Raw genomic sequence first — 23047 nt, forward strand, 5'->3', positions numbered from 1 at the left:
GGGAAGTATGACCAGTACCTCGCCCAGGCGGCCTCACCTGCTATGCTGAACAGGGGCCTTGTGGAGGGATGGGAAGATTGGAAGGGATAGGCAAGGAAGAGGGAAGGAAGCGGCCGTGGCCTTAAGTTAGGTACCATCCCGGCATTTGCCTGGAGGAGAAGTGGGAAACCACGGAAAACCACTTCCAGAATGGCTGAGGTGGGAATCGAACCCACCTCTACTCAGTTGACCTCCCGAGGCTGAGTGGACCCCGTTCCAGCCCTCGTACCACTTTACAAATTTCGTGGCAGAGCCCGGAATCGAACCCGGACCTCCGGGGGAGTCAGCTAATCACGCTAACCACTACACCACAGAGGCGGACACAATTGTAATTTCGAGATATTACTCTAGACTCCGTATCCATCGATCCGATATCAAATCTCGGTGCTACCTAAAATTGTGATTTCAATAATTCTAGGATGTTTTTTGTGTCCACTGTCAAACATTCTCGAAGGACTGACGCGTGTCGAGCAGGAACGGCGCAGTGGGTGAGGTCCCATGTTGTAATGGTTAGCACTCTGGACTCAGAATCCAGCGATCCGAGTTCTGATCTCGGTGGGACCTGCAATTTCAATTTTGAGGTATTCCTGGATTGATATTCCTCGGATGAGTTCCTTCCGTTCTCAAACATTATCAAACATTATCGGAACGTTGATGATCATCTAGTAGGAACGAAGCTGCTCTGTATGTTCCATGCCGTAATGGTTAGCTCACTGGACACTGAATTCATGATCTGATTTCAAACTTCGCTGGTACATGGAAATGAAATTTCCAGTTATTAAATGTTTCTTAGATCACGAATGATTTTCTTCCATTCTCAAATATTATCGGAATGCACCATGGGATCTATCAAACTGCGCTGGTGCTACCAGACGCTCTTCAGTGTTTGGCTAATATTGGAGAATGGAAGGAAATCGTCCTACAATTAATGAACTATAATGGGCGCAGTTGGTAAGGTCCCATGGTGTAATGGTTAGCACTCTGGACTCGGAATCCAGCGATCCGAGTTCAAATCTCGGTGGGACCTGTAATTTTCATTTGCAGATTTTTCTAGTTCATTTATTGTAGGACTATTTCTTTCCATTCTCCAATATTAGCCAAACACTGAACAGCGTCTAGTAGGACCAGCGCAGTTTGTTAAATCCCATGGTGTAAATTTTGCACTCTAGATTCGGAATCCACACATAAGATTTCAAATCTCGGTGCTACCTAAAATTGTCATTTCAATGTTACTAGGACGTTTTATGTTTCCACTGTCAAATATTTTCGAAGCACTGACGCGTGTCGAGTAGGAACGGCGCAGTGCGTCAGGTACTGTGGTGTAATGGTTAGCACTCTAGACTCTAAATCGAGCGATCCGAGTTCGAATCTCAGTGGGACTCGTAATTTCATTTTATGTTATTAAATGTATTAATTAATATATTTAATTAATCTAATTAATATGTCCGCCTCTGTGGTGATGTGGTTAGCGTGATTAGCTGCCAGCCCCGGAAGCCCGGGTTCGATTCCCACCTCAGCCATCCTGGTAGTGGTTTTCCGTGGTTTCCCACTTCTCCTCCAGGCAAATGCCGGGATGGTACCTAACTTAAGGCCACGGCCGCTTCCTTCCCTCTTCCTTGTCTATCCCTTCCAATCTTCCCATCCCTCCACAAGGCCCCTGTTCAGCATAGCAGGTGAGGCCGCCTGGGCGAGGTACTGGTCATACTCCCCAGTTGTATCCCCGACCAAGGGTCTGAAGCTCCAGGACACTGCCTTTGAGGCGGTAGAGGTGGGATCCCTCGTTGTGTCCGAGGGAAAAGCCGACCCTGGAGGGTAAACAGACGATGGTGATGAGGTATTACTGGATTATTCATTGTAGGAAGATTTCTTTCCATTCTCAAACATTATCGAAACACTGGCCGGGTTTCTACAACTCTATGTTAAATTTTGCTTTACAAAATTTTAACTAACAATTGTTATTAATTTAACACTTCGTTTAAAAGTCCCCTGTTTCACGAACATATTTCCAACATTTGTTACGACACAATTGTTAAAGGCAAATTAACACACTTCGGTAAGATTTCTGAACGCGTTTGGCAGTGAGCGTCTTTTGTTTCTTTGCATATAGCGCTCCTAGTGGAATGTTGACATAGTATTTTTTCACACAGACACATGGTTGACATTATTATAGGTTATGGTTAGCGGAGACCGCTAAGAAGTAAACATGTCAAGTAAGAGGCAACAACAGCGTTATTATGATGAATGCGAGACAAATGTTGTTATAGTTTTAGTTTAAAATTATGCGAGTGTGCTTAAAAAATGAAATAACGGACTGTTATATCACAACATTCTATACAGCCTATTCTTGTAGGAGTGCAATCTAAGGTTCCTACATCACCGGGAAAATGTGATAATTGATATGTTTTGAATGATTTTCGGGTATTCTTTTATTGCGGGGAAAATAATGTTGTGCCTTGTTAATGCTGCAATGGCAGCAAAAATTCTTTGTAGACTTCTACACACTCTTTTCTTGCCCTCGTGAACATAGTCGCCTACAATTAGGCCTTTTTTCTTTTGAAAAAAAAAATACTATTTGTTCGGGACGTTGACCTATGAAGATCTTTTGCCCCTACAATTAGGCCTACATGGAAAGTGTCTCGAGGTCAGATGTCATTACAAACCTCCGCTTCGGACGAAGTGGAGGTGATATAACACTAAAGGCGAACAAATTTTACTTATTCATGTCAGGTCCGCAACCTAATAACTTCTGAAAAATTGATGAAACCCCGATTCCAATGCAAGGCGTATATATTTAGGAGTTGTGGCATAGTGGTCATCGTACTTGTCTGCGAGCGTCGTAGACGTGAGTTCGAGTCTCGTTTCAGGGAACGTTATTTAAAAATTGGAACAAAAATATTACGCAAATAGCAGTACCGGTAGACTTTGTTTTCTACCTGAAATTAATATAGGTCTAAACGTTCTCACAGTTACTGCTGGATCTCTTCTTAATCTGTTTATCCTCCAGGGTCGGTTTTTCCCTCGGACTCAGCGGGGGATCCCACCTCTACCACCTCAAGGGCAGTGTCCTGGAGCTTGAGACTTTGGGTCGGGGGATGAAATTGGGGAGAATGATCAGTAACCCCCCCCCCCTCAAGGCGGCCTCACCTGCTATGCTGAACAGGGGCCTTGTGGAGGTATGGAAAGAAGATTGGATGGGACAGGGAAGGAAGCGGCCGTGGCCTTATGTTAGGTATCATCCCGGCATTTGCCTGGAGGAGAAGTGGGAACCCACGGAAAACCACTTCGAGGATGGCTGAGGTGGGAATCGAACCATCTTGTACTCAGTTGACCTCCCGAGGCTGAGTGGCCCCCGTTCCAGCCCTCATACCACTTTTCAAATTTCGTGGCAGAGCCAGGAATCGAACCCGGACCTCCGGGGGGTGGCAGCTAATCACGCTAACCACTACACCACAGAGGCGGACTATATTAATTTGAGGTAGGTAATAAAGTTCCACTGCAATTTGATCATTACTTTTATTCGCATTTTTACCTTCACATTCCCTGAAATTATTAATTATATTATTATTTAAAAAAAAAGTAATCCAACGCGGGACTTGAACTCTCATCGTCGTGGTTCGTAGACAAGTACGATAAACACTCGACCACTGTTGTGACGTACCCATTTTGCCCACAGATGTATGACAAATTTATAGCGTGGCGGGTCACTTTAATATTAAATAAATAAATAAATGATATGTCATTGTTTCTCCAGAAACAGTATCCCAAGGGCGCCAGTCTTCAAGCTTATGGCTTGAAAACAAAAGTAGATAATTAATAATAATAATAAATAAAAATACGTAATGAGACTCAAAAAACTCCCAGGGGTGAGGTGAACGGAACACAAATCATTAAGTACACTAACTTGGAATTAAAGGATCATTATTAATCATTTCATAAAATACAAATTAAAACAGCTATTTATTAATATGAAAAACGTGACGTAACGGCGTATTAACGAAATCTGAACTTACGGAAGCAAAAGAAAAAGTGAATGAAATTAACTTTAAGAAAATGAACTGTTGCGCGAAGACTTGCAGTAACTTATGCCATAAGCTCACCAAATGTAGACTCTGTTGTCTTGAAGCTGAAGATGGGTGGATCTCTCGTACAGGCTGCCTCATCTGTTGTTGGATGCCAGTCCTACATCCACATTTCCTGTCTTTAACACTTCCTATTGTACTCCTTACATAAAGTCGTAATGAGTCCTAATTTTAAGTGCAAAACCATCATGGGTTATGTTCATGGAGAGAATACCTTCGTATTCTTCCGTATTACGGAACAGTAGCGTAGCTAAATTCATAATAAAAGCTCTCCTCCCCTATCATCATCATCATCATCATCATCTGTTTACCCTCCAGGTTCGGTTTTTCCCTCGGACTTAGCGAGGGATCCCACCTCTACCGCCTCAAGGGCAGTGTCCTGGAGCTTCAGACTCTTGGTCGGGGGATACAACTGGGGAGTATGACCAGTACCTCGCCCAGGCGGCCTCACCTGCTATGGTGAACAGGGGCCTTATGGAGGGATGGGAATATTGGAAGGAATAGGCAAGGAAGAGGGAAGGAAGCGGCCGTGGCCTTAAGTTAGGTACCATCCCGGCATTCGCCTGGAGGAGAAGTGGGAAACCACGGAAAACCACTTCCAGGATGGCTGAGGTGGGAATCGAACCCACCTCTACTCAGTTGACCTCCCGAGGCTGAGTGGACCCCGTTCCAGCCCTCGTACCACTTTTCAAATTTCGTGGCAGAGCCGGGAATCGAACCCGGGCCTCCGGGGGTGGCAGCTAATCACGCTAACCACTACACCACAGAGGCGGACTCTCCTCCCCTATACCAGTCAGAACCGGTCTCCCGTTGACTACCTCTCGTCATTGAGATAACAAGTCCCAATGAGAGTAACTTTTGAGTAGAATATACTCAGATGCGAAGTGAACTAAGTTAAAATCTTCTCCGATGTGTAGACGTAGAATCGTAGTAAGAGTATCTTCCAAGCGTGAGAATCAGAATGAGAATATGAATAAGAATGTGAGTCTGAAAGAGAATCTGACTGAGAATGTTAGTCTCCTCTCCAGCCCTTGTCGGTGGTATATATCGGTTCAAAAGTCTCCTTCCATCAGCCATATCACATGGTCCAGTAAGATTCGAGGTCTCATCCCTTCTCCCTTGTATAGCTGTGCATCCATCACGTTGCTTCATTACGTTCATTCACATAGGCTGAACTTTCCCGCTGAAATAAAGCGTCTCGAAGCTGAGTTTGAAAAGTGGGTGTTAATAATGTATCAACTGTCTTCTCATGAGGTGGAGAGGGTAAGGTCTCTCGTAATCTCGATGACGTACTTTTCCTGGAATTGGGCTGAAATTAGCCTGCTGACTCTGGTCACCTCACAACGGCTATTGGAAAATTTACTGCAAGTTATAAATATGCATGATATTGAAATACTTTACCCAATAATTTGTTCGTTCAGAATACGTTATAGCCGCGATACAAAGGAATGAAATGATGATTGAAATGGATGATAAAAGCCCTATATATACATATTAATTTAAAATGACCTATCAGTGATTAAATATATACATATTATCAATTAAATATATAGTTCAATAATTAAAAACATTCAGTGATGTCCCAAACATCACACTGTTACACTTGACTAGTGTGCAACTTTTCAAGTATATACACGTTGCTTTACAATCGGGAATTCGTAATTTTTTCGGATATTATTAGGTTGCGGACCTAACAAGTTCAAGTTAAATGTGTTCGCATTTTGGTGTTCTATCCCCTCCACGTGGTCCGAAGCAGATCCTGCCTCATGACATTTGTCCTCATTTATTTCGAAAACGAAACTGTACGGTATTGCCCCAAACCCTTCTACACGAGTTACTGTTGAGTATCCCCCAGCAGGTATAGTAAGCTGGTTGAAATCGATTGGACGCAGTGTCTGACCCATCCTTGTAAAATGTATAAGCAACTGCTGCACTGGAGAGATTGGTAAGTTGAAATCTGTTGGAAACTCTAACCTATATCGTCTAGTACGTACCTTGTTCATTATGGCTTCGGTAATTAGAAATCTTTCTTCTGGCAACTCTAAAAGGTCGTTATTTCTTAGTATGGGTCGTCCTTTGCCTTCTTCAGTTTATAAATAGTCCTCATACAGCAGTAAAGCTTCAAACTTACGTATTCTAAATGACTCCATTTTGAAATTTTAGCAACTGTTAAGAGGTTTAACACAGGGGTGCTGCTAGGTTAATTTAACACAAGATTTAACAATTATTAGAGTTAACAATTCTTGATGAGAAGACCATTTTGTTAAATTGTGTGTTAAGTCTCCTTAACAGCAGTGTTAACACTTAACATTCGTTGAAGAAACCGGGCCAGTTGCATACAATCTTAGAGCAGTCAATAATTTGATGGGTACTGGCAATGGCAGTCCTCTGCTGTTACGATATCCAACATGTTCAGGCATCACCAGCGGCATTATAATGTTATGTACACATTCCTTAGAGAATCTATATCGTATTTTGAATTCACGGTCTGTGAGAGTATCGAAGGGATTTTCACCATTTCTCACATATATCCGTGGTACCAGCAAATTATCTTCGTTCACGTAATCCATAAATTCTTGGAAATCATCGTCTTCGAAATCCATTTCAATCCTAATCGTACTGAACAGATGTTATTTAGGCAAGCTGTAGCAAGAAAGTGAGGTGTAAGGTTGGTCTCCAGCTGTCTTGAATCTCACTAACTTTTGGCTAGGTTAACACTTAAGTGTAAGTTAAGTTTGATCTCTGAATACAAACTCAGGCTTTCCTACACGTGAAAGTAAGATGTAAGTGAAAGTTAAGTGGAAGTGATTTAGGGCCGTATTCAGAGACACCACTTCAACTTAACTTCATCTTAACTTAGTGAAGTAAAAAGCTAGGCCACTCGAAGTAAAGTTCCGAATTTGTATTCAGAGACAAAACTTAATCTTCATTAAGGCCACGGCCGCTTTCTTCCAACTCCTAGGCCTTTCCTATCCCATCGTCGCCATAAGACCTATCTGTGTCGGTGCGACGTAAAGCCCCTAGCAAAAAAAAAAAAAAAAAAAAAAAAAAAAAAAACTTAACTTCAACTCGACTAAGTTAGATCTGAGTTAAAAGCTAGTGACCTGGGTGTCTGACGTCATTATGTTCACGTCATACTTCGTGCGCACAGCTCTTCCGCGCATAAACAGACGGCATTCTTCGCTTAGAAGTGTTTACGTTATTGTGCTTTGCTTTTTGTATGTACTGGTACCGTCCTTAGAAAGTGATTGAAATGGAAGAAAGTAAAAAAAGATTGTACTTTACAGCAGATGAGAAAGTTTACATAAAGGAACTGGCATTCAAATATAGGGACATCATTGAAAATAAGAAATCGGACGTAGTGTCGGTTTCAATGAAAAAGAAGAAATGGCAGGAAATCACTGATGAGTTCAATATGAATTCCCAACATACAAAGGTAAGTGCAATTTCTAAGCCATTTAATTGTAAATGTAATATCATGGACTGTGCCTAAAATATTACAAAGGTAGGCCTAGGTAATCGCGGATATTAACTGAGGTGAGGTTATGTACGTACTACTTATTAAATAAGCAAATGCGACCGTATGTAAACTTCACTATTCCCGGAATGTGATAGGTAGGCTACTTCTAAATTGGGTAAGAGGACTTGTACTTGAAATAATAAACAATGTCTTAAAATTTACGTGCCGGTATGCTTTACTGTTAAAGTTTGGAACCTACAAGGTTGTAATTAACATGATAATTTTACTATACATAACACTACAAGATATTTTCAAATCTTTTGCTCCTCCAAAATTTACTTAGGTATATACAGCTAAAATATTCATATTGAACCTGTTTTTTTTTTAGTTCCTAATCTTCCTTTCTTCTCTTCTGAGCTCTCTTCTCCTGATTCTAACTTCCTATGCTGTCTTCTGGATTGCCTTTTCTGATTTCCCTTCTGTGGTCAACTGCAAACAAAGGATTTTTCATAATTTTCCCCACAAACTACTACTGGTAGCACTTTCAGTCTTGAATCAGTTCTTCCATTAAAACATATAACAGCATCAAGTACACATGTTCAATGTTTCTACACCCACTATGACAGTTTTGGGTAGCATACTAGTATCTGTTGCCACATGTAACTATTGACATTCTCGTTCAGGTTCTCTGTTCTTTCATCTAACAAATTATCACTGAAATCCCTGTATATTGGATTCATAGGTTCTACTTCATCATTGGAAGGGATTGTTTATGTTAGTATTTCTTCACTTCTTCTGCCATTGCCTTTGGATTCCAACACCATGAATCAGTGCCAGGTGGACAGAGCTGGTGAACCGGATGGTCATCAGTGGATCCTTTATTAAAGAAACTGTTTTCCTACCTACCTTCAAGATTGTCAGTTTCTTCTCATAACCAAACCATACTATTACTACTACTCTTTCATCATTGGTTATTTGCCCACAACCTCCTAATTGCGTTAATATCTGAAAGTTTCTGCCCCTTCAGGTCTCCCTTTAGTTTTCTCAAGCATGTGCCAATTACATTTGCATGTGTCCAGCATACACTCCTTTTCAATCTTGATATCACTATAAAGATAAGAATCACAAGCTTTCTGAAAACTAAACTTTTGGAGCCCCACCACCTAACTACTCAGTGTACTTTACTTGCACTTTTCTTATGGCCTGTGAAATATTCTCACCATCCACTCCATTGATACCTGGAAAATTTTGGGTACACCTGTGGTCATCATTAACAGAGTTGTAATAATGGCAGTACTTTGTCAAGCACTCAACATCTATAGCTTCCCATTTTCTAATGATGTGGCAGTCAGAACATTATTTAGTACACATGTATTTCCTTAATTTAACTAGACTGTTTCCTAAACAGCAATTTTTTTAGTCATTTCATCAAACTCTGTAATAAAACATTGTACTGGTACATATAAAATGTAGGTGGCAGCAACAAGTTCATAAGGGCACGATACACCTCATAGCATAATCTAACCTGATATTAGTGTTATAAAGCATACTATTTGTCAAGTTTGAAGTACTCCCACTCATATTGATTTCATAAATATCACAAAAATTGATGCCACAGCCTTCCTTCCTTTGGCATAGGCCTACTTCCAATAATTTTTGCACAACATGCTCTTATCTATAAGATTAGCCAAGGCAGAAAGTTCCACAATGACACAGCCTGAAACATTCACTGCATTATCCTCTCAATCACCTGTTTCCATAGTTTTACACCAAGCAAATTGTAAATTTATTTAAATGTTGAGAGTAATAACAGAATTGCATGAGAAGTTTTAGAGTTGTGATCTCTTTCATGTTTAGGTCTACACATTCAAAATGAGGTCAGTCAAATATTATAGTAGAAACAAATACATCAGAAAACAATTAAAATACTGCTACAAATTATCATGCTTATTTTCATAAATTATCAGTAAAAGGTTCCTAATGTAGAGAACTGGTATGATTGGGCCTACCAGTATTCAAACAATGAATCAGGCTGTAAGTCATTAAAGAAACTGCATAATCAACATGCTGCATGGCAACTTTATTCTAATATAAAAATAAATAATATTCTAATTCTACTAATAAACTTTAATTTAGGCCTACTACATTGTATACATTTACAAAATTATACATAGAATCAGACAAGAAATGTTACATTATAATTAAATACAGTACCTAGTAAAATACTTAAGTCACCCTGATTGGTGTTTTATCTTAACTGTTCTAATGTCAAGTGTCGTGTGACCATACATTACTACGTGTAGTAAAATTTTCTATTTTAATCTGTTGTCACAGAATTTAGCAGAAAGACAATTTAATTTTTTGTTCTCAGACTGCAAAAATGAAAGTGAAGAAATGTACTTAACTGAGAATGAACAACAATGATGTAAACTGCAATGATATTAATCTCAGTATTTGCATGTAGGCCCTACTCAGAGGAAAGAGATAATTATGTATTTATAAATTTAAATTAAGCTGGTGTCAGAGCAACAATCCAGTAAAACTGTGCCACGTAGGTAGAAAAATAAACTAAATTTACAAAAACTCTTAGCTAGTAATTTTCAATTGACTTATGTATTACTGAATTAAATACTAGTACTGTATTATGTGTAGTCAAGTACCAGTTTGAGGTGAGAGGTTTAATTTACTAGTCATAATTGTATAATGATCCACCTATGATATAAAATTAATGCTTCATAAATCTTGAATTGCTTTTCTTCCAGAGGACAGCAGAGCAAGTTAGGAAATGCTGGGAAAACATGAAAACAAAAAGAAAACAAGAACTGGCCCAGGAAAAGATGCAAAGGATGTCTGCTGGTGGGGGCCTATTTCCAGGATCCAGCTCAAATGATGATCCAATAATGGATGCCATCGACTCAGTCGACATTGAAATCATAGATACCATTGACAGTGACACACTGGCATTAGTTGCTTATAAAAGTAATAATGAATCGTACGTTATGCTGAGCGATGGTAGTCTGGGAAGGAATAGTGAAGAATTAAAGGAGCATGTAGAGGAGGAAATAGAGAATTCTGCACCTATTAGTAAGATGATTTAAAATTCCACTTCTCATATTATGTCAATAATTGAAATATTTATGATAATGATTATGTTTCCTTCTTTGCAGGAGATCACGACAAGGCAACACCTAAAGCCAGCAGAGATGAAAGAAAATCTGCTGTTGCAAGGGAGTCTGAAAAGAGACTTGCAAGATGTGACCTAATGTTGCTGCAAGACAAAGAACTGCATGCTTTGAAAATGAAGGCAGCTGAGATGGCTTGCCAAAAGATAGCTCTTGAAATGGAGCATATGAAAGAAAAGCATGAACTAGAAATAATAATTTTGAAAAAGAAATTGTCTGAATAATGTTAACCATCATCATCTTCATCTTCCTTTCATGTTTGTGATCCTGTTAAGTCTATTTCCAATAATGATACAAAATTTTCCCAGCTTTCTCTATGTTTTAGTTTTACTTTACTTTCTCCTACTGCTATGTTATAATTGTAATTCAATTTTTCTTCTATTTTACCGAAAAATGTTATGCATGTAATTTAATAATTTAATTAAAATGGCATTGTATAAATGCAGCTCTAATTGCTTGCCCTCTGGGTCTATCTTTTGAGGCCATAACAGGTACAACTCTGTCTGGAATGTCAAAATTATTGCACACATCATTTTCATAAGTTATGCCAATATTGTGAAGCACAGCACAAGCAGCTATTACACGAGTTGTTGTTCTCAGATTGGTATTCAGTTTTTTTGAAAGGCAAGAGAATTTTCTTTTCCATACACCAAATAAATGTTCCACAATATTTCTGGTCCTTATATGGGCACGGTTGTACTTGTTTTCAGCCTCATTTTGTGTGTGAGGTACTCATGTAAAAAGATATTGTTTCTGGGCATAACCACTGTCACCCAAAAGAATTCCACTTAACCTCCTTTCCTCGAATGCAGTCATGAGAGCACTGTTTTCAAAAATCCTGTTGTCATGTGCTGATCCAGGCCAACGAATTACAATATTCAATATTTCCATTTTTGGACCACACACAACTTGTACATTTAAAGACATCCAACCTTTCCGATTCCTATAAACTTCAGCAGTAGGACCACCTGGACTAGTTACAGGAATGTGTGTGCAGTCAATACACCCCATAACATCGGGAAAACCAGCTATTTCATAAAATACCCTTTTGTTGTGGTTAATAGCTTCCTGGGTTGATGGAAATTTTACATATATTCCCAGATGTCTGGCTAAGCATTCTGATACCTCAGCAATAATTCTACTGACAGAGGGCTGGCTAATGCATCGGAGATCTCCACATACGATCTGAAATAATAAAAATAATGTTGTGTCTTAACTGTTACTTACAAAATTGGCAGAGAGTACCTATGTATTCATATTTTTTTAAAATTGAGTTTTTAGCTTATATCAGTTATTTTATATCAACCATTAGTAACCTATTAAATAGCACAATAGATGTAATTGGTCTCAGAGCAAGGAATTTCACTGGGGACTGTCGGTGGTGGTGATTATTGTTTTTTTGTTTTTTTTTTGCTAGTTGCTTTACGTCGCACCGACACAGATAGGTCTTATGGCGACGATGGGACAGGGAAGGGCTGGGAGTGGGAAGGAAGTGGCCGTGGCCTTAATTAAGGTACAGCCTCAGCATTTGCCTGGTGTGAAAATGGGAAACCACGGAAAACCATCATCAGGGCTGCCGACAGTGGGGTTCGAACCTACTATCTCCCGAATACTGGATACTGGCCGCACTTAAGCGACTACAGCTATCGAGCTCGGTGTGATTATTGTTTAAGAAGAAGTACTATTAGGCAATCGTCCTATATTAACATTAATCAGAGGGGAAAATGGAAGGGATACAACACTTCGAAAAATGAAGAAATCGACCGAAAAAAAGACAAGGGCCACGAAAGGCGTGAAAATCAAAGATTCTCTTGGCCTCGCATACCCAACACCGTCGGGATCATGTAAGAACGAGAGTTGACCAAGGGAGGTCGGATAGAATAGATAAGAGTGAGGAGTGTGGCACAAGTAACTGGAATCCATGTCAGTACCCACCTAAAGGTCCCGTGGTCGCCAATCGACGCTCCCAAGAGCCCTGGGGTCCCCTTTAGTTACCTCTTACGACAGGCAGGGGATACCGTATGTGCAATTCTACCACCCACAGCGAGGTATACGTTGTCGCTAGGTACATTATGGAATGTGCGAGTAAAACTAAAGTAGGATTGAGAGGTTATGGCTGTCTATGTGTACTTCAAAACGTCTACAGTAATAATAATTAGGGACCAAATACAAAAAAAATATTAATTGCTCTTAAACAATAATCACCATCACCTTACTTATTGAATATTAGTAGTGAAAGTGTTACTTGCCTGCATACTGCCAGTTGCATACAATCTTAGAGCAGTCAATAATTTGATGGGTACTGGCAATGGCAGTCCTCTGCTGTTACGATATCCAACATGTTCAGGCATCACCAGCGGCATTATAATGTTATGTACACATTCCTTAGAGAATCTATATCGTATTTTGAATTCACGGTCTGTGAGAGTATCGAAGGGATTTTCACCATTTCTCACATATATCCGTGGTACCAGCAAATTATCTTCGTTCACGTAATCCATAAATTCTTGGAAATCATCGTCTTCGAAATCCATTTCAATCCTAATCGTACTGAACAGATGTTATTTAGGCAAGCTGTAGCAAGAAAGTGAGGTGTAAGGTTGGTCTCCAGCTGTCTTGAATCTCACTAACTTTTGGCTAGGTTTACACTTAAGGCCCGGTTCCTTCAACTCTATGTTAAATTTAGCTTAACAAATTTAAACTAACAATTGTTGTTAATTTAACATTTCGTTTAAAAGTGCCCTGTTTCACGAACATATTTCCAACATTTGTTACGAAACAATTGTTAAAGACAAATTAACACACTTCGGTAAGATTTCTGATCGCGTTTGGCAGTGAGCATCTTTTGTTTCTTTACATATAGCGCTCCTAGTGCCGTGTTGAAATAGTATTTTGTCACACAGACACATGGTTGACATTATTATAGGTTATGGTTAGCGGAGACCGCTAAGAAGTAAACATGTCAAGTAAGAGGCAACAACAGCGTTAATATGATGAATGCGAGACAAATGTTGTTATAGTTTTAATTTAAAATTATGCGAGTGTGCTTAAAAAATGTAAATAACGGACTGTTATATCACAACATTCTATACAGCCTGTTCTTGTAGGAGTGCAATCTAAGGTTCCTACATCACCGGGAAAATGTGATAATTGATATGTTTTGAATGATTTTCGGGTATTCTTTTATTGCGGGGAAAATAATGTTGTGCCTTGTTAATGCTGCAATGGCAGCAAAAATTCTTTGTAGACTTCTACACACTCTTTTCTTGCCCTCCTGAACATAGTCGCCTACAATTAGGCCTTTTTTCTTTTGAAAAAAAAAATACTATTTGTTCGGGACGTCGACCTATGAAGATCTTTTGCCACTACAATTAGGCCTACATGGAAAGTGTCTCGAGGTCAGATGTCATTACAAACCTCCGCTTCGGACGAAGTGGAGGTGATATAACACTAGAGGTGAACAAATTTTACTTATTCATGTCAGGTCCGCAACCTAATAACTTCTGAAAAATTAATGAAACACCGATTCCAATGCAAGGCGCATATATATTTAGGAGTTGTGGCATAGTGGTCATCGTACTTGTCTGCGAGCGTCGTAGACGTGAGTTCGAGTCTCGTTTCAGGGAACGTTATTTAAAAATTGGAACAAAAATATTACGCAAATAGCAGTACCGGTAGACTTTGTTTTCTACCTGAAATTAACATAGGTCTAAACGTTCTCACAGTTACTGCTGGATCTCTTCTTAATCTGTTTATCCTCCAGGGTCGGTTTTTCCCTCGGACTCAGCGAGGGATCCCACCTCTACCGCCTCAAGGGCAGTGTCCTGGAGCTTGAGACTTTGGGTCGGGGGATGAAATTGGGGAGAATGATCAGTACCCCCCCTCAAGGCGGCTTCACCTGCTATGCTGAACAGGGGCCTTGTGGAGGGATGGAAAGAAGATTGGATGGGACAGGGAAGGAAGCGGCCGTGGCCTTAAATTAGGTACCATCCCGGCATTTGCCTGGAGGAGAAGTGGAAACCCACGGAAAGCCACTTCGAGGATGGCTGAGGTGGGAATCGAACCATCCTCTACTCAGTTGACCTCCCGAGGCTGAGTGGACCCCGTTCCAGCCCTCATACCACTTTTCAAATTTCGTGGCAGAGCCAGGAATCGAACCCGGACCTCCGGGGGGTGGCAGCTAATCACGCTAACCACTACACCACAGAGGCGGACTATATTAATTTGAGGTAGGAAATAAAGTTCCACTGATATTTGATCATTACTTTAATTCGCATTTTTACCTTCACATTCGTCCGCCTCTGTGGTGTAGTGGTTAGCGTGATTAGCTGCCACCCTCGGAGGCCCGGGTTCGATTCCCGGCTCTGCCACGAAATTTGAAAAGTGGTACGAGGGCTGGAACTTGGTCCACTCAGCCTCGGGAGGTCAACTGAGTAGAGGTGGGTTCGATTCCCACCTCAGCCATCCTGGAAGTGGTTTTCCTTGGTTTCCCACTTCTCCTCCAGGCGAATGCCGGGATGGTACCTAACTTAAGGCCACAGCCGCTTCCTTCCCTCTTCCTTGCCTATCCCTTCCAATCTTCCCATCCCTCCACAAGGCCCCTGTTCAGCATAGCAGGTGAAGCCGCCTGGGCGAGGTACTGGTCATACTCCCCAGTTGTATCCCCCGACTAAGAGTCTGAAGCTCCAGGACACTGCCCTTGAGGCGGTAGAGGTGGGATCCCTCGCTGAGTCCGAGGGAAAAACCGAACCTGGAGGGTAAACAGATGATGATGATGATGATGATGAGGTACCTTGTTCATTATGGCTTCGGTAATTAGAAACTTTCTTCTGGCAACTCTAAAAGGTCGTTATTTCTTAGTATGGGTCGTCCTTTGCCTTCTTCAGTTTATAAATAGTCCTCATACAGCAGTAAAGCTTCAAACTTACGTCTTCTACATGAATCCATTTTGAAATTTTAGCAACTGTTAAGAGGTTCAACACAGGGGTGCTGCTAGGTTAATTTAACAATTATTAGAGTTAACAATTCTTGATGAGAAGACCATTTTGTTAAATTGTGTGTTAAGTCTCCTTAACAGCAGTGTTAACAATTAACATTCGTTGAAGAAACCGGGACGATGATGTTTTTAGTTTCCACTGTCAAACATTATCGAAGGACTGACGCGTGTCGAGTAGGACTTAAGCAGTGGGTCAGGTCCCATGGTGTAATGGTTAGCACTGTGGACTTTGAATCCAGCGATCCGAGTTCAAACCTCTGTGGGACCTGTAATCTTCAATTGTAGATATTACTATTTCATTAATTGTAGGAAGATTTCTTTCCTTCTCGAATATTAGCGACGCTGAAGAGCGTCTAGTAGGACCAGCGCAGTTTGTTACATACCATGGTGCAATTTTTGCACTCTAGACTCTGAATGCAGCTATCCGATTTCAAATCTCCGTGCTACCTAAAATTGTCATTTCAATGATACTAGGATGTTTTATATTTCGACTGTCAACATTATGGAATCACTGACGCGTGTGGAGTAGGAACTGCGCAGGGCGTCAAGTACCGTGGTGTAATGTGTAACACTCTGGACTCAGAATCGAGCGATCCGAGTTCGAATCTCAGGGGGACTTGCATTTTCATTTTATATAATTAAATTTATTAATTAATATAATTTATTTATTAATTGCAGGATGTTTACCTTACATTCTCAAACTTTGACGAGCGTACAGTAGGGCCCGCGGAGTCTGAAATATACCTTTGTGTTACGGTTAGCACTACACATTCCGAATCCAGTACTCTGTTTTCAAAGCTCCTGGTAACTGAAATTGTCATTTCAAGATATTACTACTTTATAAATTGTAGGATATTTTCTGCCATTGACAAACATAATCGAAACACTGACGTGTGTTGAGTAACGAATGCGTTGCTAGATAGGTCCCATGGTGTAATGGATAGGTCCCTGGACTCTGAATCCAGCGATCCTATTTAAAATCTGGGCGGCACCTGTAATTTTCACTTGTAGAAACTACTAGTTTATTAATTGTAGGAAGATTTCTTTCCATTGTCAAACATTTTCGAAGCACCGACGAGGGTCTAGTAGGACCAGTGCAGTTTTAAGGTCCCTTGGTGTGACGGCTACAACTCAGGGCTCCGAATCTAGCGATCCGAGTTCAAATGTGTTGGGGACCCGCAATTGCTATTTCCAGGTGTTAACCCTTTATTAATCCTTGGCTGTTTCTTTTCCGTTCTCAAACATTATCGAAACACTGACGAGCGTCCAGTCGAACCAGCGCAGTTTGTAAGATCTCTTGGTTTAATTTTAGAACTCTAGACTCCGAATCCAGCGATCCGATATCAAATGTCGGTGCTAACTAAAATTGTCATTTCAATAATAAAGAGATGTTTTTAGTTTCCACTGTCAAATATTATCGAGGAACTGACGCGTGTTGAGTAGGAACTGCTGAGTGCGTACGGTCCCATGGTGTAATGGTAAGCACTCTGGACTTTGAATCCAGCGATCCGAGTTCAAATCTCGGTGGGACCTGCAATTTTCATTTGTAGAAACTACTAGTTTATTAATTGTAGGACGATTTCTTTCCATTCTCAAATTTTATCGAAACACTGACGAGCGTCTAGTAGGACTGCACGGTTTGTTAGATCCCATGGTGCAGTGTTTGCACTATGGACTCTGAATCCAGCGATCCGATTTCAAATCTCGGTGCTGCATAAAATTGTCATTTCAATAATAAAAGGATGTTTTTTGTTTCCACTGTCAAATATTATCGCGGCACTGACGCGTGTTGAGTAGGAACTGCTGAGTGCGTTATGTCCCATGTGTAATGGTAAGCACTCTGGTCTTTGAATCCAGCGATCGGAGTTAAAATCACGGTGGAACTTGTATTTTCATTATGTATATTACTATTTTATTAACTTTGGACGTTTTCCTTTCAATCTCAGACAGTATCGAAACACTCACGAGCGTCCAGTAGGACCAGCGGAGTCTGAAATTTCCCTTAGTGTTATGGTTAGCACTGTAGATTCGGAATCCAGTGCTCTGTTTTCAAAGCTCGTGGTAACTGACATTGTAATTACTGGTTTAAAAATTGTAGGATATTTTCTGCCATTGACAAACTGCGTTGCTCAGCAGGTGTAATGTTTACATTCCATGGTGTAATGGTTAGCACTCTGGACTTTGAATAAAGCGATCCGATTTCAAATCTCGGTGCTACTTAAAATTGTCATTTCAATGATCATCAACATCATCTGTTTACCCTCCAGGTTCGGTTTTTCCCTCGGACTTAGCGAGGGATCCCACCTGTACCGCCTCAAGGGCAGTGTTCTGGAGCTTCAGACTCTTGGTCGGGGGATACAACTGGGGAGTATGACCAGTACCTCGCCCAGGCGGCCTCACCTGCTATGCTGAACAGGGGCCTTGTGGAGGGATGGGAAGATTGGAAGGGATAGGCAAGGAAGAGGGAAAGAAGCGGCCGTGGCCTTAAGTTAGGTACCATCCCGGCATTCGCCTGGAGTAGCAGTGGGAAACCACGGAAAACCACTTCGAGGATGGCTGAGGTGGGAATCGAACCCACCTCTACTCAGTTGCCCTCCCGAGGCTGAGTGGACCCAGTTCCAGCCCTCGTACCACTTTTCAAATTGCGTGCCAGAGCCGGGAATCGAACCCGGACCTCCGGGGGTGGCAGCTAATCATGCTAACCACTACACCACAGAGGCGGCCAATTAATATGATTAATTAATCTAACTAATATGTCCGGCCCTGTGGTGTAGTGGTTAGCGTGGTTAACTGCCAGGCCCGGAGGCCCGGGTTCGATTCCCGGCTCTGCCACGAATTTTGAAGGGTGGCATGAGGGCTGGAACGGGGTCCTCTCAGCCTCGGGAGGTCAACTGACTAGAGGTGGGTTCGATACCCACCTCAGCCATCCTATAAGTGGTTTTCCGTGGATTCTCCCCCAGGCGAATGCCGGGATTACCTAACATAAGGCCATGGCCGCTTCCTTCCACCTTCCTTGCCTGTACCTTCCAATTTTCCCATCCCTCCACAAGGCCCCTGTTGAGCATAGCAGGTGAGGCCGCCTGGGCGAGGTACTGGTCATTCTACCCAGTTGTATCCCCAACCAAGATTCTGAAGCTCCAGGACACTGCCCTTGAGGCGGTGGAGGTGGGATCCCTCGCTGTATCTGAGGGAAAAGCCGATGATGATGATGAATTGTAGGATGTTTACCTCACATACTGAAATATTATCGAAACACTGACGAGCGTACAGTAGGGCACGCGGAGTCTGAAATATCCCTTAGTGTTATGGTTAGCACTCTACATTCCGAATCCAGTACTCTGTTTTCAAAGCACGTGGTACCTGAAATTGTCATTTCAAGATATTACTAGTTTATAAATTGTAGGATATTTTCTGCCATTGACAAACATAATCGAAACACTGACGTGTGTCGAGTAACGCCTGCGTTGCTAGATAGGTCACATGGTGTAATGGATAGCACTCTGGGCTCTGAATCCAGCGATCCGATTTAATATCTGGGCGGCACCTGTAATTTTCACTTGTAGAAACTACTAGTTTATTAATTGTAGGAAGATTTCTTTCCATTGTCAAATATTTTCGAAGCACCGACGAGGGTCTAGTAGGACCAGTGCAGATTTAAGGTCCCTCGGTGTGACGGCTACCACTCAGGGCTCCGAATCTAGCGATCCGAGTTCAAATGTCTTGGGGACCTGCAATAGCTATTTCCAGGTATGAATCCTTTATTAATCCTTGGCTGTTTCTTTTCCGTTCTCAAACATTATCGAAACACTGACGAGCGTCCAGTCGAACCAGCGCATTTTGTAAGATCTCTTGGTTTAATTTTAGAACTCTAGACTCCGAATCCAGCGATCCGATATCAAATCTCGGTGCTAACTAAAATTGTCATTTCAATAATAAAGGGATGTTTTTAGTTTCCACTGTCAAACATTATCGAGGAACTGACGCGTGTTGAGTAGGAACTGCTGAGTGCGTCAGGTCCCATGTGTAATGGTAAGCACTCTGGTCTTTGAATCCAGCGATCGGAGTTAAAATCCCGGTGGAACTTGTATTTTCATTATGTATATTACTATTTTATTAACTATGGACGTTTTCCTTTCAATCTCAGACAGTATCGAAACACTGACGAGCGTCCAGTAGGACCAGCGGAGTCTGAAATTTCCCTTAGTGTTATATTTAGCACTCTAGATTCCGAATCCAGTGCTCTGTTTTCAAAGCTCGTGGTAACTGACATTGTAATTTCAAGATATTACTAGTTTATAAATTGTAGGATATTTTCTGCCATTGACAAACATATTCGAAACACTGACGTGTGTCGAGTAAGGACTGCGTTGCTCAGCAGGTTCCATGGTGTAATGGTTAGCACTCTGGACTCTGAATCCAGCGATCCGAGTTCAAATCTCGGTGGAACCTGTAATTTTCACTCTTTGGTATTACTGGATTATTAATTGTAGGAAGATTACTTCCCATTTTCAAACATCATCGTAACACTGACGAGCGTCTAGTAGGACCAGCGCAGTTTGTTAGACCCCATGGTGAATTTTTTGCACTCTAGACCCCGAATCCAGAGATCCGATTTCAAATGTCGGTGCTACTTAAAATAGTCATTTCAATGATATTAGGATGTTTTTTTGTTTCCACTGTCAAACATTATCGAAGGACAGACGCGTGTCGAGAAGGAACTGCCCAATGCGTCAGGTCTCATGGTGTAATGGATGGCACTCAGGACTCTGAATCCAGCGATCCGAGTTAAAATCTCGGTGGCACCTGTAATTTTCCTTCGTAGAACCAACTAATTTATTAATTGTAGGATGATTTCTCTCCATTCTGAAGTATTATCGAAACACTGACGAGCATCTAGTAGGACCAGCCCAGTTTGTTAGATCCCATGGGGCAATTTTTGCACTCTTGATTCCGAATCTGAGGATCCGATTACAAATCTCGTGCGACCTACAATTGTAATTTCGAGATATTACTCTAGACTCCGAATCCATCAATCCGATATCAAATATCGGTGCTACTTAAAATTGTGATTTCAATAATTCTAGGATGTTTTTTGTGTCGACTGTCAAACATTCTCGAAAGACTGACGCGTGTCGAGCAGGAACTGCGCAATGGGTGAGGTCCCATGTTGAAATGGTAAGCACTCTGGACTCTGAACCCAGCGATCCAAGTTCTGATCTCGGTGGGACCTGCAATTTCAATTTTGAGGTATTCCTGGATTGATATTCCTCGGATGTGTTCCTTCCGTTCTCAAACATTATCGGAACGTTGATGATCATCTAGTAGGAACGAAGCTGCTCTATATGTCCCATGCCGTAATGGTTAGCTCACTGGACACTGAACTCATGATCTGATTTCAAACTTCGTCGGTACATGGAAATGAAATTTCCAGTTATTAAATATTTCTTAGATCACGAATGATTTTCTTCCATTCTCAAATATTATCGGAACGCAGACGAGCATCTAGCAGGACAGGCGCAGTTGGTAAGGTCCCATGGTGTAATGGTTAGCACTCTGGACTCTGAATCCAGCGATCCGACTTCAAATCTCGGTGGAACCTGTAATTTTCACTCTTTGGTATTACTGGATTATTAATTCTTACATCCCATTTTCAAACATCATCGTAACACTGACGAGCGTCTAGTAGGACCAGCGCAGTTTGTTAGACCCTATGGTGAATTTTTTGCATACTAGACACCGAATCCAGAGATCCGATTTCAAATGTCGGTGCTACTTAAAATAGTCATTTCAATGATACTAGGATGTTTTTTTTTGTTTCCACTGTCAAACATTATCGAAGGACTGACGCGTGTCGAGAAGGAGCTGCCCAGTGCGTCAGGTCCCATGGTGTAACGGATAGCACACAGAACTCCGAATCTAGCGATCCGCGTTCAAGTGTCTAGGGGACATGGAATTGTTAATTCCAGGTATTAATCTTTTAATAATCCTTGGCTGTTTCCTTTCCATTCTCAAATACTATAGAAACCCTGACGAGGGTCCAGTAGGACCAGCGCAGTTTGTAAGACCTCTTGGTGTAATTTTAGAACTCTAGACTCCGAATCCAGCGATGCGATGTCAAATCTCGGTGCTACCTAAAATTGTCATTTCAATGATGCTTGGATGTTTTTCGTTTCCACTGTCAAACATTCTCGAAGCACTGACGCATGTCGAGTAAGAACTTCTCAGTGTGTCAGGTCCCATGGTGTAATGGTTAGCACTCTGGACTCTGAATTCAGCGATCCGGGTTGAAATCTCGGTGGGACCTGTAATTTTCATTTGCAGATATTAAAAGTTCATTATTGTAGGGCCGCCTCTGTGGTGTAGTGGTTAGCGTGATTAGCTGCCACCCCCGGAGGTCCGGGTTCGATTCCCGGCTCTGCCACGAAATTTGAAAAGTGGTACGAGGGCTGGAACGGGGTCCACTCAGCCTCGGCAGGGCAACTGAGTAGAGGCGGGTTCGATTCCCACCTCAGCCATCCTGGAAGTGGTTTTCCGTGGTTTCCCCCTTCACCTCCAGGCAAATGCCGGGATGGTACCAATCTTAAGGCCACGGCCGCTTCCTTCCCTCATCCTTGCCTATCCCTTCCAATCTTCCCATCCCCCTACTAGGCCCCTGTTCACTATAGCAGGTGAGGCCGCCTGGGCGAGGTTCTGGTCATACTCCCCAGTTGTATCCCAGACCAAGAGGTGGGATCCCTCGCTCAGTCCGAGGGAAAAGCCGAACCTGGAGGGTAATCAGATGATGATGATGATGATTAATTGTAGGACGATTTCTTTCCATTCTCAAATATTATCGAAATACTGACGAGCATCTAGTAGGACCTGCGCACTTCGTTAGAACCCATGGTGCAAGTTTTGCACTCTGGATACCGAATCCGGCGATCCGATTTCAAATCTCGGTGCAACCTAAAATTATCATTTCAATAATACTAGAATGTTTTTGATTCCACTGTCAAATATTCTCGAAGCACTGACGCTTGTCGGGTAGCAACTGAACAGAGTGTCAAGTCCCATGGTGTATTGGTTAGCACTCTGGATTCTGAATCCAGCGATGCGAGTTCAAATCTCGGTGGGACCTGTAATTTCCATCTGTAGATATTACTAGTTCATTAATTGTAGGACGATTTCTTTCCATTCTCAAACATTATCGAAACACTGACGAGCGTCTGGAAGGACCAGCGTACTTTGTTGGATCCCATGTTGCAATTTTTGCACTCTGGATTCCGAATCCGGCGATCCGATTTCAAATCTC

The 23047-nt window shown here is 41.7% G+C and overlaps 1 protein-coding gene and 5 non-coding genes across 6 annotated transcripts; all 6 read left to right on the forward strand.

The window, feature by feature from the left end:
- Window positions 1-994: 994 nt before the first annotated feature.
- Window positions 995-1066, forward strand: TRNAP-CGG (transfer RNA glutamine (anticodon CUG)). The gene has a single exon. It is a non-coding gene; the product is annotated as a tRNA-Pro (tRNA).
- A 6261-nt stretch (window positions 1067-7327) lies between these two features.
- On the forward strand, window positions 7328-11173 carry LOC137500561 (myb/SANT-like DNA-binding domain-containing protein 3). Its single transcript, XM_068227487.1, has 3 exons — window positions 7328-7554; window positions 10341-10662; window positions 10746-11173. The coding sequence occupies exons 1-3, from the start codon at window positions 7372-7374 to the stop codon at window positions 10982-10984; spliced, it is 744 nt and encodes a 247-aa protein (XP_068083588.1). The 5' UTR covers window positions 7328-7371; the 3' UTR covers window positions 10985-11173.
- A 6044-nt stretch (window positions 11174-17217) lies between these two features.
- Window positions 17218-17289, forward strand: TRNAQ-UUG (transfer RNA glutamine (anticodon UUG)). The gene has a single exon. It is a non-coding gene; the product is annotated as a tRNA-Gln (tRNA).
- Window positions 17290-20133: 2844 nt separating this feature from the next.
- On the forward strand, window positions 20134-20205 carry TRNAQ-CUG (transfer RNA glutamine (anticodon CUG)). Its single transcript has one exon. It is a non-coding gene; the product is annotated as a tRNA-Gln (tRNA).
- Window positions 20206-21283: 1078 nt separating this feature from the next.
- On the forward strand, window positions 21284-21355 carry TRNAQ-CUG (transfer RNA glutamine (anticodon CUG)). The gene has a single exon. It is a non-coding gene; the product is annotated as a tRNA-Gln (tRNA).
- Window positions 21356-21988: 633 nt separating this feature from the next.
- Window positions 21989-22060, forward strand: TRNAQ-CUG (transfer RNA glutamine (anticodon CUG)). The gene has a single exon. It is a non-coding gene; the product is annotated as a tRNA-Gln (tRNA).
- Window positions 22061-23047: the final 987 nt, after the last annotated feature.

Source organism: Anabrus simplex, chromosome 4 (genome assembly GCF_040414725.1).
Source record: "Anabrus simplex isolate iqAnaSimp1 chromosome 4, ASM4041472v1, whole genome shotgun sequence".
Lineage (NCBI taxonomy): Eukaryota > Metazoa > Arthropoda > Insecta > Orthoptera > Tettigoniidae > Anabrus > Anabrus simplex.

What these genes read in the sequence shown, in the direction of transcription:
- LOC137500561 (XM_068227487.1), top strand. Translation starts at nt 7,372, where the DNA reads ATGGAAGAAAGTAAAAAAAGATTGTACTTTACAGCAGATGAGAAAGTT. An exon ending in TGAATTCCCAACATACAAAG is followed by an intron (nt 7,555 to 10,340) that starts GTAAGTGCAATT and finishes CTTTTCTTCCAG; the next exon opens with AGGACAGCAGAGCAAGTTAG. An exon ending in AGAGAATTCTGCACCTATTA is followed by an intron (nt 10,663 to 10,745) that starts GTAAGATGATTT and finishes CCTTCTTTGCAG; the next exon opens with GAGATCACGACAAGGCAACA.